The 15,965-nt window shown below is 39.9% G+C and overlaps 1 protein-coding gene across 1 annotated transcript in view; it reads right to left on the bottom strand.

The window, feature by feature from the left end:
- Positions 1 to 15,965, bottom strand: part of PPFIBP2 (PPFIA binding protein 2) — a 73,708-nt gene that overhangs the window by 13,420 nt on the left and 44,323 nt on the right. The window contains exons 5-14 of the mRNA XM_084207937.1: positions 15,003 to 15,134; positions 9,685 to 9,864; positions 8,174 to 8,266; positions 5,571 to 5,679; positions 4,109 to 4,141; positions 2,393 to 2,454; positions 1,805 to 1,880; positions 965 to 1,062; positions 722 to 786; positions 257 to 325 (exon numbers count right to left, since the gene is read on the bottom strand). Coding sequence (XP_084064063.1) covers positions 257 to 325; positions 722 to 786; positions 965 to 1,062; positions 1,805 to 1,880; positions 2,393 to 2,454; positions 4,109 to 4,141; positions 5,571 to 5,679; positions 8,174 to 8,266; positions 9,685 to 9,864; positions 15,003 to 15,134 — 917 coding nt within the window. The remainder of the gene's footprint in view (positions 1 to 256; positions 326 to 721; positions 787 to 964; positions 1,063 to 1,804; positions 1,881 to 2,392; positions 2,455 to 4,108; positions 4,142 to 5,570; positions 5,680 to 8,173; positions 8,267 to 9,684; positions 9,865 to 15,002; positions 15,135 to 15,965) is intronic.

Below are 15,965 nucleotides of genomic sequence, written 5' to 3'. Positions count from 1 at the left end.
CATTTTATTGTGCTTTTAGTCTGAAAATCATGGCATGGAGAACAGCAATAGAGATGAAGGCAGAAAAAGCAACAAGGCATCCCCTGACCAGCAGTGAAAGGCAGCCATGCCCCGTGGGCAGCTGTGGTCTTGTTCCTCTAGATGATTTAGAAACTCTTAACAAGCACAGCAATAACTCTCTGTGAGCAATGTGAACCTTTAGGGATTTTAGAAAGGGAAATTGTTTTACATTTTGGTGAAAGTTACTTATTCTTACCTATTCGTGACTTCCAAAGACTCTTCTTGCTGAGAGGTTAAATTACTTGAAGGTACTGGAGTGTTTCCACTTTAAATGGAAAAAAATTTATATATAAACATATCGAAATATGATATATAAATATATTTTATATCAATAAATAAAAACACAAATATATATAACATAACACATAATAATAGAATATATTTCATGTATTATATATTTATATATTTATAATATATTAGAAATATATTCCTATAGTAAAAATCTATCTTATAGAAATATGTAATAAAAAATATATAAAAATGCTGAATTATTCCTATAATTGAAACCTTAAATATCTAAGCATTGCAAACCTCCACAACAAGCACAGCTTTCACAAGTGCCCCAAACTGCAGCAGAGCCAAGAACAGTCAAGAGAAGAGGCCAACAGTTAAACAGTCTAAATAATACAATTTAGCACCACAGGAGAAAGAAAGGTCTTGCCTGATTTCCACGGCTTTGTGTGGCACTGGAGGGAGCACAGCTGGTGACAATTCTCCTGCAGAGGCCTGGGTAAGACACAAGAGTTTCAATCCTGTAGCTCTGGTGTCTTCTGCTGAATCTACTGTGCCCATACCAAGGAATACAAAAATTCTGCCAGGGCTGAACCCTCACCCACATTACTGCAGAGAAACCAATAGCAAAAAATCATCTCTGCAGCAGAACCTGCTTGTAGAACATCTGTACCTCTGTTTTCAGTAATTCCCCTTGAAAGTTATTCAGAAGATTCCACTTCCTTAAAGTTGCCTCAAGTTCCTCTTCGCTGCCACCAGAGACAGGAGAGCCTGAAAGCATTAGAGAGTAGAAAGGGAGAGAAATAGGCAAAGTTTGTTCTCTGCAGTATCAGCTCAACTATCCAGAGCACCATGGCTTGCTCCTTGCTTCTTTTTATTTATTGACTTAATGAATGTTCAGAGAGAGATTTACTCTCATTCTCTATTTGGTGTGTTAAATACATTCACTCTCATTCTCTATTTGGTGTGTTAAATACATTCACTCTCATTCTCTATTTGGTGTGTTAAATACATTCACTCTCATTCTCTATTTTTGTGTGTTAAACACAAGTTTCCATTCTGCCATGCAAGGCCTAAAAATATTGTTATTGCTTGTTATTGGGATGGTGTGCATGGAACAAAACTGTCCTTTCAGAAGGTCGGGTATCCCAGATTCAATTCAGGGCTGAAAATTATGGTGGCAACTTAAAATGAGATTGCCCTAAACCCCACTCCACTTCCTACACTGTAAATGAGAAATGGGACACAGATTTTTTTTTTTCCTCCTCAGATTGTGAAGTTAAATACACAGAACTGTGTACAGCAAAGCAATGTGGGTTTTCAGTTTTTCCTTCCAAACAAAACTTGTCTTGTCAGCTGTCAGGGTTTTTCTCAGTGGAAGGGAAATGAGTTCTCCCTCTCTAGGATCATTTTATGCTGTGAAGCATGGCTGGTGGTCACAGGTCATAATGGTCACAGGAAACACCACATAAACTAAAAATAAAAGCAGGAAATAATTCCCAAGCCATTTTACCATGGGCTGCAATCATTATGTCCTTGACCCTCCTGTACTGGCTTAGCAGTAGTGTCAGCTCCTCTATCCGACGGTCCTGTGGAAAACATTAAATAAATTAAATTACATTTTAAATCCTTCATTTTCAACTGCAGAAACACTGTACTACATCTCTGTGATTTTAATGAAAACAGGCTCAGTCCTTCACATGCCTTGTAAGGAATGTTATTTGCCTTTGTACATAATATTTGCTGGACAATGTGAAATTATAGTTGTAGGGAAACCAGAGGAGTTTGACATTACAGCTTTTTTGAGAAATAAATGTTATGAGCGACAGTAATGTTCTCCAGAACTGCTGTTTCCCTGTCTGGATTCCCTGCTTGCTAAAGGAAGTTTTCTGGGACGCATGTTATTGTCTGTGTGATCATATATGGGTGTGCCACCATCCAGAAAAATCCCATGGCTTGATTTGTTACCAAAGATGACAGTCTCCTGAAGAATGAATCCCCTTTCTCATTTAGTCCTTACAGGAAATGTGTTATTTGGAACATTTCAGAAATTCAAAACCATAATTTCATTCTTAACATAGAACAAGGATTATTTTCTCACCTTTTCTTCATTTGCAGCCAATAATGTCTCCATTCCTATCTTCAACCTCTGAACTTCTTGGTCTGAAAATGTTTTAAAATGTTGTAAGGGAAGTAAGACTTGTTCTGTTTACTGTAAATAGATGTTTTGTGATCCTTTCCCTTTGTTCTTACTAATAATGAAAACCATGTCAGTGGCGTGGCCAGTGCACTACTAAATTACATTTAGTGTAGATTTTTTTCAGAAGCTGAACTATAAAAAGTACTGCACAACACAAACATCCTGGTTTTGCTTACAAAAGACTACGTAACACTATTTTAAACTATGAAAGTCAAGCAATGGAAAATAAAAGAAACACTGAAGCTCGTTTTGCAAAAGATGAGAGTGTGTTTGCTGTTATAGACTTAAGGAAATAATTTAAGGTAGGATTGAAAATATATTCCATCTGAGAAGTAGCTAAAGTACATCCATGAACTTGGGAATGAAAAATAACAAAAAACTGGTTTGATAGAAGGAAATTCTCTAAAATGTTATTTACCTAAATGTTTTAGTATGGGCAACTTGGTTTAAGTCTATGTTATGAGCTAATGGAGACTTTCCTCGCACACAATTTAGTGATAGAGGCTATGCAGTAACGTTAAAATTAAGTCAATTAAAACACCCTCTCTGAAACTGATGAGATTGTCAAACACATCCTAACTTTGCTGAACCAAGTCTCTCATTTTTCCCTACACAATAGTGCCAGCAAACCTTCCTGAGTAAACCAAGTGTGATGGAGACAGAACCTGAAATAATTCCTGTCTCGTAACTACCACCTCCAGCTATTTATTTGGACATTAAACCAGACACAACTGTCCCCAAAAAACCATGAAAACAGATATGGCAGCAGGCAGGAAGGGAGAGAGGGGAAAGAAAAATCAACATTGCCAAAGAGCATCTGTGAAAAAAGGTTTTACAAATGAAGGTTGAACACACAATGTCATAGCTAAACTATTTGAAAAAGCTGTAATTAGTTTTTATTGCAGGGATTCTGGAAAGTGCACACCTTGCAATGATTAAGTTTAAAACATGCTTATGAACCTCACAGGTGTTTTCTCAAAGAAGAGACACAGGACATGCACAGGCACAGCCAAATCAAAAACTAAAGCCAGCAGGCAGTGGGCAAGCAACTGGGAGACTTTTAAAAAAATCACAGGCCTACTAATTTCTCTTTATAAATATTAGACTTCAAAGAGGACTGGTGTCAAGGTAGATTTAAGCACACTAAAGCAAATTTTACTTACAGTATTCATTATCATCAAGTATGGGGACATTTATTCAGATTTTTTTTTTTTTAATTTAATGCAGTGATCTAAAAAATAAGAAAGCCTCAATCCTCCCCTCCAAAGAGGAAGGCTTTCAATTAAAGCTGTCTTTTCTGTTATTAAATGGGGTTTACATATGTGCAAATAAAAGGAGGCAATTGTTAAGTTTTGGCTCTGTTAACCTTGACAACGTCCTTTGAAGTCCAGCAATGTGATTTGTGAACCTCTGACCTTTATTTCTGCAGTGAAATCTCACTGAGCAGGGAAAGGAGCTGTCTGCTTGCTGCAAGCAGCGAATGCAGCGTCTCGTGTGCGTTACAATTAGACAGCCAAATCTAAACAAACATGGAATTATTGCTGCAGGTGGCATCTGAGTTAACATTGGTGTGAAAGGAGCAGTGACATAAAGCCAAAAGGGAATTGCAAGGCTTACGTTTTTCTTTTAGCCTTCTCCTATAAACTTCCTCTACGATGGGAAGTGGTGAGAGTCAAGTAAAGTATGTAGAAAAAGCACATATTAGATCAATTTTGCAATTTAATTAGGATATGCATTCTAGCATACTACAAGTACATTCACATCATTTTTAACTTTATTTGAGAAGACCGCCTAAAATTCTGCTCAATCAGTAATTTCTGTTAGTTTGTTTTCAGAAGGATTGTTACTGTTTCCATTCAAATACAGTCTAAGTGCTTTCCTCGAATGGAGCCCACGGATTTTGTAGAGGGTTTGATTCTTCTGCCACTGGGATCAAGGACAGTTTCACCACACTTTTAGAAGCTGAACACCGCTGAGCTCTAGATTTACTGTCATACCACTATCTTTCTTTTGAAATACCCTAAATTATTTGGGGCTCTCACAGAAAATACATACTTCTATTAGTAGAAGGGTTCCTCTACCAAGCACTGCTGTTAGAAAAACTAATTTTCTGGTTAGACATGCAGCTCTCTACATGCACAAGCTCTGCAGCTGGGTGAGATCACCACAAGGAGATGTTAAGTCACTCTGTTGGAATGAACCAGAGGAGGTTCTTGGGAAGCCCTGGGAAGGGGGAAGCACAGCACATGGAAATTCACATCCTGGCCAGGGCAGCCTTGGGAAGCCTCAGTTAACACCCACAGAAACTGTTAGAGCAGCAAAGCTGATGCCCTGTGCTAAACTGCACACAAATACTCCTGCATGGCTGAGTCTTGGTGCTGTAGAGGAAAAAGGTCCCTAATTCCATATTCTCCTGGCCCAGCAGTTGGCAGGAGCCCCAGGGAGTGAATATTTCAGAGAAATGTGGCACCACTGGCTGAGACCAAAGGCTAAACAAACTGGTTTGCTTGCCATTGACCTGTGTCAACGGAGACAAACAGAAACCTGCAATAGCACAGAGCCCTAAACCAGCCCAGGCTGGACACTGAAAATGCAAACTTTCATGGGACAGGGAGCCTGAATGAGACACGGCCATGAAGAAAGGAAGTAATGACTTTTAGGATGTTTGGACATTGTAACACTAGGCTTAGCTACTACTGTGATCCTTTTTTTCCCCTTGTACACCAGAAACTGTAAGGATTTTTCAAAGAAATTTTCAAGGTGTACCTGAAAAATAAATTCCCATTGAACTACAATGAGTCTTTACAATTATAAATAAAACACCAACAGGAAAAGTTTCAAGGTCCTGAGGTTACTTATTTCAATTTGTGCTGCCTCTAGACTGGAATGGAATTTCACACATTAAAGGCCTCTACTCTACCAGAACACAGAATGAATTGACATTGCTTTTCCTCCCTTAATAAATTTTAAGTCCATTCTTGCGTTTCTTCATATCTCTTTGCAATCCTATGCCAAGCTGCTACCAAAGCAAACTTAAAGTAGGGTTCTGGACTTTTAATTTTGTTTCCCCTCCTCTTACCTCTTTCTGCCACTTCAGAGTATGAGGAGGTCCTGGAGAGCTGACTTTGCAAGCGTTCTATCTCTGCATCTTTGAGAGCCAGCTGCTCCTGGAGCTGGGCTATCTCAGCCTGCAAAAGAGCACAGCAAAGCCAGAATAACTTCCCCACCCATTGTCTGGGAGTCTTTCCCAGGAACCAGGAGATGTCTGAGGGAGGCTGTGATTGAGGTCAGTTACCAGCTCAGGATATTTCACAAACACTAGGACAACTACACATATTTATGCTGCTATTGCTATTAGAGAAGCTCATTTTTCCCCATGCAATTAGCTCTTGGAGAAGGCAGACTAAAATTTCCAAGGATTTGTGTAGGTAAGGAAACTCTGGAAAGCTCTCAATGCTACAAAGTTGGTAGTAGTAGTAATAATAATAATAATAATAATAATAATAATAATAATAATAATAATAATAATAATAATAACAACAACAACAACAACTACTACTACTACTACTATTATAGGGAACTCAAACTTTGATATCTAAAAGATATCAAAGGATTTTAAAAATTTTATTTATTATTTATTTTATTATTTATTTTATTATTTATTTTTATTTTTAATCCTAGTTACTACTTATTAGTATAACTGAGAACCTATTAATACTGAGCCTTCTCTGCAAGATAACAAAACTGTTTTTCCTCAAAACAGCAAACAGGGTAGAAGGAAAGGACAGCCTGGAAAACCACCACACACATGCAATAGAATACCATATTAATTTACATTTACTGGAGATTTAGGGATGCCACCCAATTTGGATAGAAAATCCCACATGAAAAAGCTCAACAAGACATAGGGAGAATAATTCTGTGATTGTTCAGCTTGAAATGCTGTGATTCTAATCTGTTTTTTGTATTGATGAGAAAAACTGCTAGCAGCATATTTTAGTAAGTCAGCAGTTTGATAAGATTTTTTCCAGAGGTCTCAAAATAATTGCGCGTCAACATTCTACATTTCCTCTGTAAAAGCACACCAAGCGAAGAAAAAAGCAAAGAAAAAGGACAAAAAACGCCCATGAACGCGACCAGTTTCCCAAAATAAAATAAAGCAGGAAAGATGCAAACCACCAAAGAACGTTATCCAAACAGGGAGAAACACGGATTAATTAATACACAAACTTATTGTCACCAGGAAGCAAGCGGTTGGATTGCAGGATAATGCTCTGCCTAAAATTCCACGTGGAATAGAAGAATCTGCCTTGTTGCATCTCTGAAGGGCTCCTACGCTTCCCACTGACTAATATGCTTTTTATATCCAGCCATGGATTTATTCCAATTTCTCATCTAAGAAGCTGGAACAACAGGAAAACAAAAGCTTGCAGACCACTTCATACCAGATCTGGATTTGCCTCCCCTGCTTTACTCAACCTCAGAGCTCTTTCAAAGGCTCTCTTTTCCCTTAATATCTAATTCCTGTCATCTCTGATTATTTTTCTGCTTCCTCTCTCTCCTTGTACTTTTCTTCCTGTCCAGTCCTGCACCTTCTCTCCCTCAGTGGGTTTTATGATTCTTCTTTCCTATTTTCCTTCTGCTCCTACTTTTTCCATAATTTCTGTCTTGGCAGCTGGCCACACGCTGCTTGAGAAAATATTTTCCCAAAGACTGTTCATCTCCACCACGTCAGAGAAAACATTTTCATGGACTGAAGAACTATTATCTTAATGAGAAAAAAGACATGACAGCAACATTCTGTTATTCATCCAAGAATTCTCAAAAGAAAGAAATGCTAATACAAATAATAGCTGTTTGTCATGTCTGGATCAAGCTATCAGGCATTAAATAGAAAATTCAGTTTAATAATTTGAAATGTTTCTCCAAGATTCAACCACAAGTCAAGAGTCAGTCATTCATATCAACAGGGATTATTACACAAATGAAAGGAGATGTGATTACAGCACAAGAAGGAAAAATTGTATGGTGCTTTTTAATCCAGTGGAAAAGGGCTAAAAACCCAAACTAGAAATAACAGCGAGAATGTTCCACTAGAAAAATTAATTGCTGGGGAAAATGATTAAATGTTTGACATGTCAAGTTTCTCCAGATTATGATCCAACAGCTTTGCAGGACTTAAGGTCAACAAAAGTGTAAGGCAGCCGTGCAGTGTGATATACACAAAGTCAAAGCAGATGATCTAATAGTGTATTTTGGGCTTAATGTCTGTGAAAACAAATTCCATAGTAAGCAAACACCCAACAAACTTTGCATGCCTCTTCAGGAAAGTATATCCCACAGAGGCTTGTCACCATTACACAAATCAAGGCCAGGAAGCCTTCAAAGAAGCCTTTACTCTGAGCAGCTCTTTGCAAGTCAAAATGCCTTTTGTGGTTCCCTAAAATAAGAATTGCAAGAAGTACCAGACTGAAAACTGCATGGAGGGAGCAAAAGGCACAAAGAAAGCTACACCACCTTCAAACCCAGATATTTATTCCAAAGATGGTTAAAGAAAATTTGATTTCATGGCTACCCTGCGCAAAATAAATGCCAGAAAAGTAAATATTAATGAGAAATGGAGCATATCTCTTCCCAGCTGATAGATGCATGTCATTAGAAAATGCCAGAGATTGTGCTTACTTTAGTTGCTTTCAATTTCCACTCATACTGATTTCTTTCGTTTTCCAGTTCTTCCACTTTAATTTTGAGGTGTCTGAGCTCCTGTAACAAACCCTGCAGAGGAAGAAGGGAATTAAAGGCAAGGCTTTTCTGGCAGATATTAATTTTTCCCAGTCCTGAATTACAGATCATGCATGAACCACACAGTGTTCAACGTTGAACTGCCGCACTAAAAACTCTGGCCTGCACTAAGAAGCTATCCCTTAAATGTCCCTTCTCCCATTCCTTGATAGAATCTTACTCATTCTAAAGGACAATATTATTAAAACCTTGATGGAGCTCTGACAAGACTTAATGCCTTAAAATGAACTGAAGAAAAGAACAATTTGGAGGAGTAACCCAATTTTGGACTCCTGTGCAGTACATACGTTAAGCACCACACTAACATCTTGGATTACATTAAGATTGATTTGGAATGACTCCTAGATTTCACTCTCAGATTATTTCTCCAACCTAAAGCCTGTAGTTCTAATAGTCCATTAAGCAGCTCTGCATAAAAACAAGCCCAGAAACAACAGCACTATTTTCAAAATATGTGTAACACACAGAACAGTTATTTTTATAATATAAACCTATGAGAGGAATTACTGAAAAACCTCCCTCACAATACAAGAAGATTACTTTTGAGTTCTGGGCATGCAAATTTTAGCCAAAGAAATGTGGCAACAACTTGATTTGAAATCAAGTATTAAAATGTTTTTTACTAGGCATACCACTATCATTCCACCTTCAGTGATATGAAGCCATTTATTCAAAGTAACTTTTGTTTTGCCATGTGACACATTTTTCATCAAATACAACCAGGATCTGTTATGTAAATGCTGGTACCTGCTAATGGCAGGGAATAAACAAAACCATGATGGATTTGCTATTTTAAAAGCACCAGCAGATTATTTTTATTATGTCTCTTTTAATTAGGAAAAGAAAGGGTACATGTCAGAGAGTCTTAGTTGAGATTATTTGATACCTGTGTTAAGCTTTTAAGATACCCAGGAATTAATAATCTGTGTTCAGAGGACTGATTAGGCCACACCATCAAGCACAGCTGGGGTGGCATCATCATGAGGAACAGCCACAAACTACAAACCATGCCAGCATGCTGCACAAAATCAGACAAATCTCAACCCCTAAATCAAAAAAAAAAAACCCACACCACACCAGCACTGCAGACTTACAAGTGAAATGGAAACTGTGAAAAGTCTGAAAGGGGTGGTTGGGTTTTACAGATTTCTGTGCTTTAGTAGACAGCCATCAATGGTGACCAAATTTGTCCCAGTAATTGGGGCAGAGAGCCTGGGGTGAGATTTTTTTTTTCTCTCATCATTTTTTATGGCACTCTCGCTCTTTGCTAATGAAAGCCACACAGATTAATGCCAAAACATTCCCAAGGCAGCTCTGGTTAGTGGAATTTAATTTCTGCAAGAGGGAGAAGAGGCAATACAGAGGCTTCTGCCAAGGGGAGCTTCTCGTACTTCACACCGAGAGCAATTCTTCTGGCCCAGGGGCTCTACTGATCTTGCACCAGATTGAGGACCATTAGGGGTCAAGTCTGCTTTCCTATCTTGAGACTTTCTTTCTTGGATCCTACTATTAATTTCCAGCTGCAGTCTACACATCTGCTCCTGTAGGTCACTGATCAGGTTCACTACTGACTGAAAACACAGGAGGAAAGGGAGAAAAAAAAAGACAAAAAAAAATACAGGTGAGAAAAAAAACTATGCAAAGAATATGTTTCTACAGTTTCAGCACAAAAACTATGTGAAGCACATCAAAGGCAAACTAAAAAAAGACAGATTATGTGTTTCCTTTCTGATAAAGTAGATGTAAATGAGTATAAACCTGGAATATTGCACAAAGCCACAGTTGACATGGAAGAGAATCTACATTCCAGACTAATTCATGATTCTGACTCTGAAGTTAAGATCAGAAACTTTTTTTGGAAAGTTTCGCAGTCATGTGAGGGATCATTTGGAACATATTTTAATATTCTGGCTCAGAGGGACACTTTTGCTGAAATGGAACTTGATTGCATTCATTTACCCTTCCAAATAATCCAGTAGGAAGAAACTGCAAAGTGCTCAGCTGGGGCCATGGCCTGCTCTTTCATAATTTATACACAGAATTCACCAGCAAAGTAATTCTGTTTCCAGGTCTAGCACAAGGCAGAAAAATACCTCCATTACCTCTCCCTCTATCTGGGCAGGATCTTGAGGTGGAGGAGGAGTTAAGCAACAGATGCAGGAGAAATCAGGAGAATAACACAGAAGAAAAAGCAATTATGTGAAAGTGCACCAGTTTGCTGTTCAGCTTCTTGGATTTGTGTGTGTCAGTGATACACACACACACAAAAACCCAGCTTAGAAAGCATACCAAAGTCAAGTATGAAAATCTATATGATATTTCACCCAAATTCCCCAACTCTGAGGCAAATAGCACTGAGTATTTTTTCAGGTATCACGAGTCTGAAGTGCCTTTCTCTTAGCTTTCATGAACACTAATAACATAAATTTTGTGGTTTCTCAATCTTTTCAGGTGGAACAAATTTGAGGAGCTTAATCCATCTTTCAAAGGAGAGGAAAAAGATTTTGTGGGACAGAACAACAGATGATGTGGCAAATAAATTTTTTATTATTGTTGCCAACAATCCTCCTGTAACCTCAAATCTGCAGTAAAATCAGGAGCCTTAGAGCTAGGGAACAGCAAGGCCAGGGCAGTAACAGCATTCACAGTCAACTTTAAACATTCACAAAGATTCACCTAACCCATACAAAAGTGCTCCACACATTTGAGTATTTCCTAGCTCACTTTTCAGAAAAGCCATTACATGTGTTTCACTTTATACACATTATGCTCAATCAGGATCACAATGTCTGATGCTCATCCTCTTTGGCCCAGCAAACATTTAATGGACATAAATGAGGATTTGGTTTTTGGTTGGTTTTTATTTTTTACCATCCTCTCCACAATCAGGTACCTCCCAGAGCAGCACCAGCTGGGGATGGGGACTGGCAGGACACACAAATCCATCTCCCTCACTTTCTTTCAGCACCAAGGCTTGGTCTGTGCCCCTCTTGGCAAGAGCTCTGTCAGCCCTCACCAGGCTCTGGATGGAGAGGGGCAGCTCCAGCAGGATGCACAGATTTCTGAGCACAAACTGGCAGCTGCTCTGCTTATGGTGCCATGGGGGCATCCACAAACACATCTGCTGCTGCCTTGCAATTCTCTCTTTTGCCCTAGCATTCAAAAAGGGGAAGGGGAAGCATCCACAGAGCCCACAGGGCCAACCTGACAGCACAGAGATGGCAGAAACCTGTTGCCACATTTCACAGAGAAAAGCAAGGCACAATTCTTCCCAAAGATTTTTGAGATTCACATTCTCTGAACCTCAGGGAAAGAGAAAACACGATTCCTATCACTTACTGTACCTGTGTTGTACCAAAGCAGAATGCAATCTGGAGATTGTTTATCCAAAGTGAGGATGTTTTGTTTCCTCAGGGCCAGCTGTGTGTGTGTGTGTGTCAGCTGAGAGTCACAAGGTTCAGTGCAGTGTGAGCAGCTGTGTGCAGAGTGAATGCTTAAGAGATTCAGCTTAGATAAAATGCATATAGAGCAGTATAATAAAGTAATTAATTGACCTTCTAATACCCACAGAGTCCTCCTCATCATTCTCTCCCCTTCTTTGGAGTCGCCTTTGGTTTACAACAGAAACCCTCATCCCAGGGGAACTCCAGCTGGTGATTTCATAATTGTTCCCAGTTTCAAGGTAGAACAGGCCTTTTTGAGGTTCTTTCCCATTCATGAACACTAACTACAACACCTTGATTCAGATGAGGCAGCACACCAGACTCCCCAGAGGGAGTCAGTGCCTCACTGACTCAGGTTTCTTTGGAATTGCAAGCAGCTTTGCACTGGATATTTTATTCAGAAGCCACAAGAGCCACAAAATACTTGCCAGCAGCTTATAGCCAAACCCACAGACTTATCCCATGCTACAAAAGGTAGAAGCAGGACAGACAGAAAGTCTCTTTTGTCCATGTTCAGGTAGAGCAGACGTCTGGGCAGCCACAAATCTTATGACAATGCTGCTTCCTCATACCTTGCTACATTAAGAAAAACACATTTTTAAAATTTCTGAGGCTTCTCAGGTAAGGGAAAAGCCACACAACTTCTTCAGGTGAGAGTACAGAAACCTTCAAAGCATTACTGTGTCAAAAGTAAGACTTTATTCCCCAGAAAAGGAATTAAAGTGACAAAGCCAGGAGCGAGATAGTCTATGTACAAGCAGCTATTCTCCTGGCCCATCTGTAATATATATAAATAAATGGCACTTTATATTTAGTATGTACTTTTGAAGAGCCAGAGACAAGTGGCATTCAGTGTGAAATCAATACCTGTGAGAGGAGGTTAGAGATGCTAGATGAACTCTTTGCTGCTCACTAAAACCAAACCTAAAGGACAGCTGCACAAGATAAAGTGAAACCAATCTTACACATTAAAAACTCACACACATTTAGAAGGATGTCTTAATTTGCTTTCTTTCCTCCTAGCCCAACCAGAAAAATAATTCTATAGATAAATTCTAAGTGACTGGAGACAGCTGCTGTGAAATAAGCTGACACAAAATTAGAATTAGAGAGAAAACATGGTTCAGCTGAATGATCCTGCAATGCCACATTTAATTTAAAACTTTTAAAGCTCCATTATTATATTTAGAAATAGCAGCAGGGTCAGGCATGAAGTATCTGAACAAGCTATTTAAAATGGTTTAACTACTGGATGCCAAAACCAAGAGCAAACTGCAGGTAGGCTGTTTGTTTTTGTCAAAGTGGTTTCTTCATTAGAAACATGTAGTTGGGAAGTGGAGGCAGAGAGTTCAGGAAAACAGTCAAAATATTGCCAAATTTAAGCAGCTGTAACCTAATAATGTAAAGAGCATTAATAAATTTCATTCTGATGTTTGCAATCGTGTCTGTATAGAAAAATTAGTATAATTTACAGGAAAAGGAGCAGAAATGGGGTTAACGCATTAGAATTCAACCAAGCATCTAATTTGATTGAAAGCAATTTGTGATAAATGGGATTAATGCTTATTCAGGAGAATCTGAAATAAATACACAAATAACTCAGCAAGCAAACCAGAAATGCTGTTTGCTTCCCACACCTTTCCTTACTTTGCACACACAAAGGTCTCCAACTTTCAACATGCCAGAAACCTAATCACACTTTGGGGTAGTAAATAATTCATCCCACGCTCAACACAAGGATTCTCAGCTTTTCCATCAGATTAGAATCCTTTTTTCCATCTCAGCAGGAACGTGTCCTATCACTTTGCACCACCACCAAGGCATCCAGGCTGCTGAGGCTCAACTTTCCCACCCAAGGGGGCACACACCTCACTGCAGCAGCAGCAGCAGAACTGCACAGCCCACAGGGCCAGAACTCCCAGGCACTCAAAAATCCTGCCCATAAAAATGCACCCAAAATCTTTGCTGCTTTCCAAGAGCCAGGCTGGCCCTGCAATAATTGAGGCAAGCTCAGCCCTGTATTCCTCACTCATGGGAGGCACTGGGAGCAGGCTGCCATCTGTAGCCATCAGGTGCTGCTCAGAGTTTCAGGTACCTTGAGAGTGCTCAGGCCCCCTCTGTACACAAGGCACTGGCAATTCTGTCTGAAAGAGCACGAGAAGGGCCACAGGTGGTAAAAACAGCAGCTGGTGCCTCTCTGGCTTGCAAGCTCTGCCAGAAATTGCTCCCTTTATGTTATCTTTGAATCTCTAAGGAAAGCTTCAGAGAATTAAATAAGTTGAAGGCAAACACACCCCAAACAAGCTACGTCACTGCAGGCAAAGCACTGATGCATAGTTATCAAGTTATCACCTATTCCACTAGCAGAGGTGTGGAGAGCAAACAGCTCCTAATGCTGCCTGGATTTCAAATCCTCCTAAATCAATGTGGAACAAAGTCTGGGTGTGTTTTTTATTTTTTTTCCCCCCCAGTCAGCAATGTATAAATCCCAGACTCAGCCATCCTCCCTTTCCAGGCAGTCCTCTCCTGCTAGCTGGTCCCCTTACAGGACCACTGAGTAGAGCAACACATTTGTATGAATTTCTCTCTTCCACAACTGCTTTCCTTCCCAGCTCCCACCTGCTGCTCACCACCATGATATGGATGTTGCTCAGATGAATTCCCTGTTTCACATTCTCTTTCTTAACCAATACAGCAAAACACAAAGCTCCTTTGATGTCCAGAGCTCTCCACATATGAAAGAGAGTAAGGGCTGAAATTGCCTCCAGCCCACGATATTTTTTTTTGTACTATTTATTATGTAGCCACAAGGGGAAAGACACATTTGTGGCAAATGCCCTCCCAAGCGCCACAAATACATTAAAATCCCTGATCTCACTCAGTGCTTGTGGCACCTCTGACCCTACAGAGCTGACAGTCTTTTCTGCCACAAAAATGAGGGAAGAGCTCTGGAAGTCCTGGCACAGTCACGTCAGTGCAGCTCCCAGGGAAAGGAAAGGGTTAAGTGAACACCCACTGCAATAAATGCTTCTGGAAGGACTCTGCCTTGATGAAAGCAAACAGCAACCTCTGAAGTATAATGAGAGAGAGGAAAAGAAACCGCATCCCAAAAATGCATAATCCCGAATTCAGAGGGTCAGTGATACGGGCTGTGCTGCAGGCATAGGAAATCCCAATCCCTGCTGATTTCAGCCCAAAAGCTCAGGTGTGTGACAACACACCACAGACATGGGAAAAAATTCAAACGACTAATGAAAGAAACTCACCTCAGCTTTGTTCTGTTTCTCTTCATATTCGCTCTGCTCCTTTTCCATACCAACCAGCTTAATCTTCAGGTCTGAAACCTCAGCCATCAGATCTAATTTCTGAGTCTCCAGCGATGTGCGGCTTAGCAGCTCCTGAGAGCAAAGCAGAATGATTTCCCCAGTTATTTATGTGAGCACTGACAGACTGCCATGTGTTTTATTGGCAGGCCCATATTAAACCCTCAGTTCGAACCTCAGTGTGTTTCTCAAGTGCTGCAGTTATTTTCATCTGAATGTTCTGTGTTAATCACCAAACCACCGTGTCCCGCTCCTTCTTTCAAGCAAATATGTGGCAAAGTTAATCCCTGGGCTAGACATGAGATCAAAAACAATACTGAGGCTGAACAAACCCAAACCTCCATAATGGCACATTACAAAAGAGCTGGCGTCTTCCTAGAACACTCATCAGCCAAAGTTATGCTTTAGGATTACCTTGTAGACCTTCTTGTCACGTGTTATCCAGGAAAGGATGTGCTGCACAATGAGCACCTTAACCCAAACTGAGTAGCAGAGGCAAGCAACACCTCTACATCAATAAACAGCAACTTACACCATGTAGCACCTGATGGCTTTTGAGGGCTGTGCAGTGTGGAGGGAACTGCAGTGAAAGAAATGTCCCACCTGGAGTCTAAAAGGCAGTGTCCAAATTAAGAAACACCATAAAGGAGAAACAACTGCTCATGGCTTTTGCTTGTGTGCCCCAAATTTGTTTGATTGCACTTTGCAGATTGCAGAGTACACACGCTTTGGATGGAGTTGTATCAGTGTGTTTGGAGAATGGTCAACATTCACACCTTCACTGAATGTTTCATTTTTCAGGAAAGCCAAGGCAAGAAACCACCCAAAATTTAACAGAGGCTATTACATACATCAAATGCCTCTGTCACCTCTTGTTTTCAAAAATAAAAAAGTCCCATCAGGAGT

The sequence above is a fragment of the Fringilla coelebs genome, assembly GCF_963513975.1.
Source record: "Fringilla coelebs genome assembly, chromosome: 6".
In the NCBI taxonomy this organism is placed as follows: domain Eukaryota; kingdom Metazoa; phylum Chordata; class Aves; order Passeriformes; family Fringillidae; genus Fringilla; species Fringilla coelebs.
Note: the sequence above shows the minus strand (reverse complement) of the source record. Positions and strands in the feature narration are given on the sequence as shown.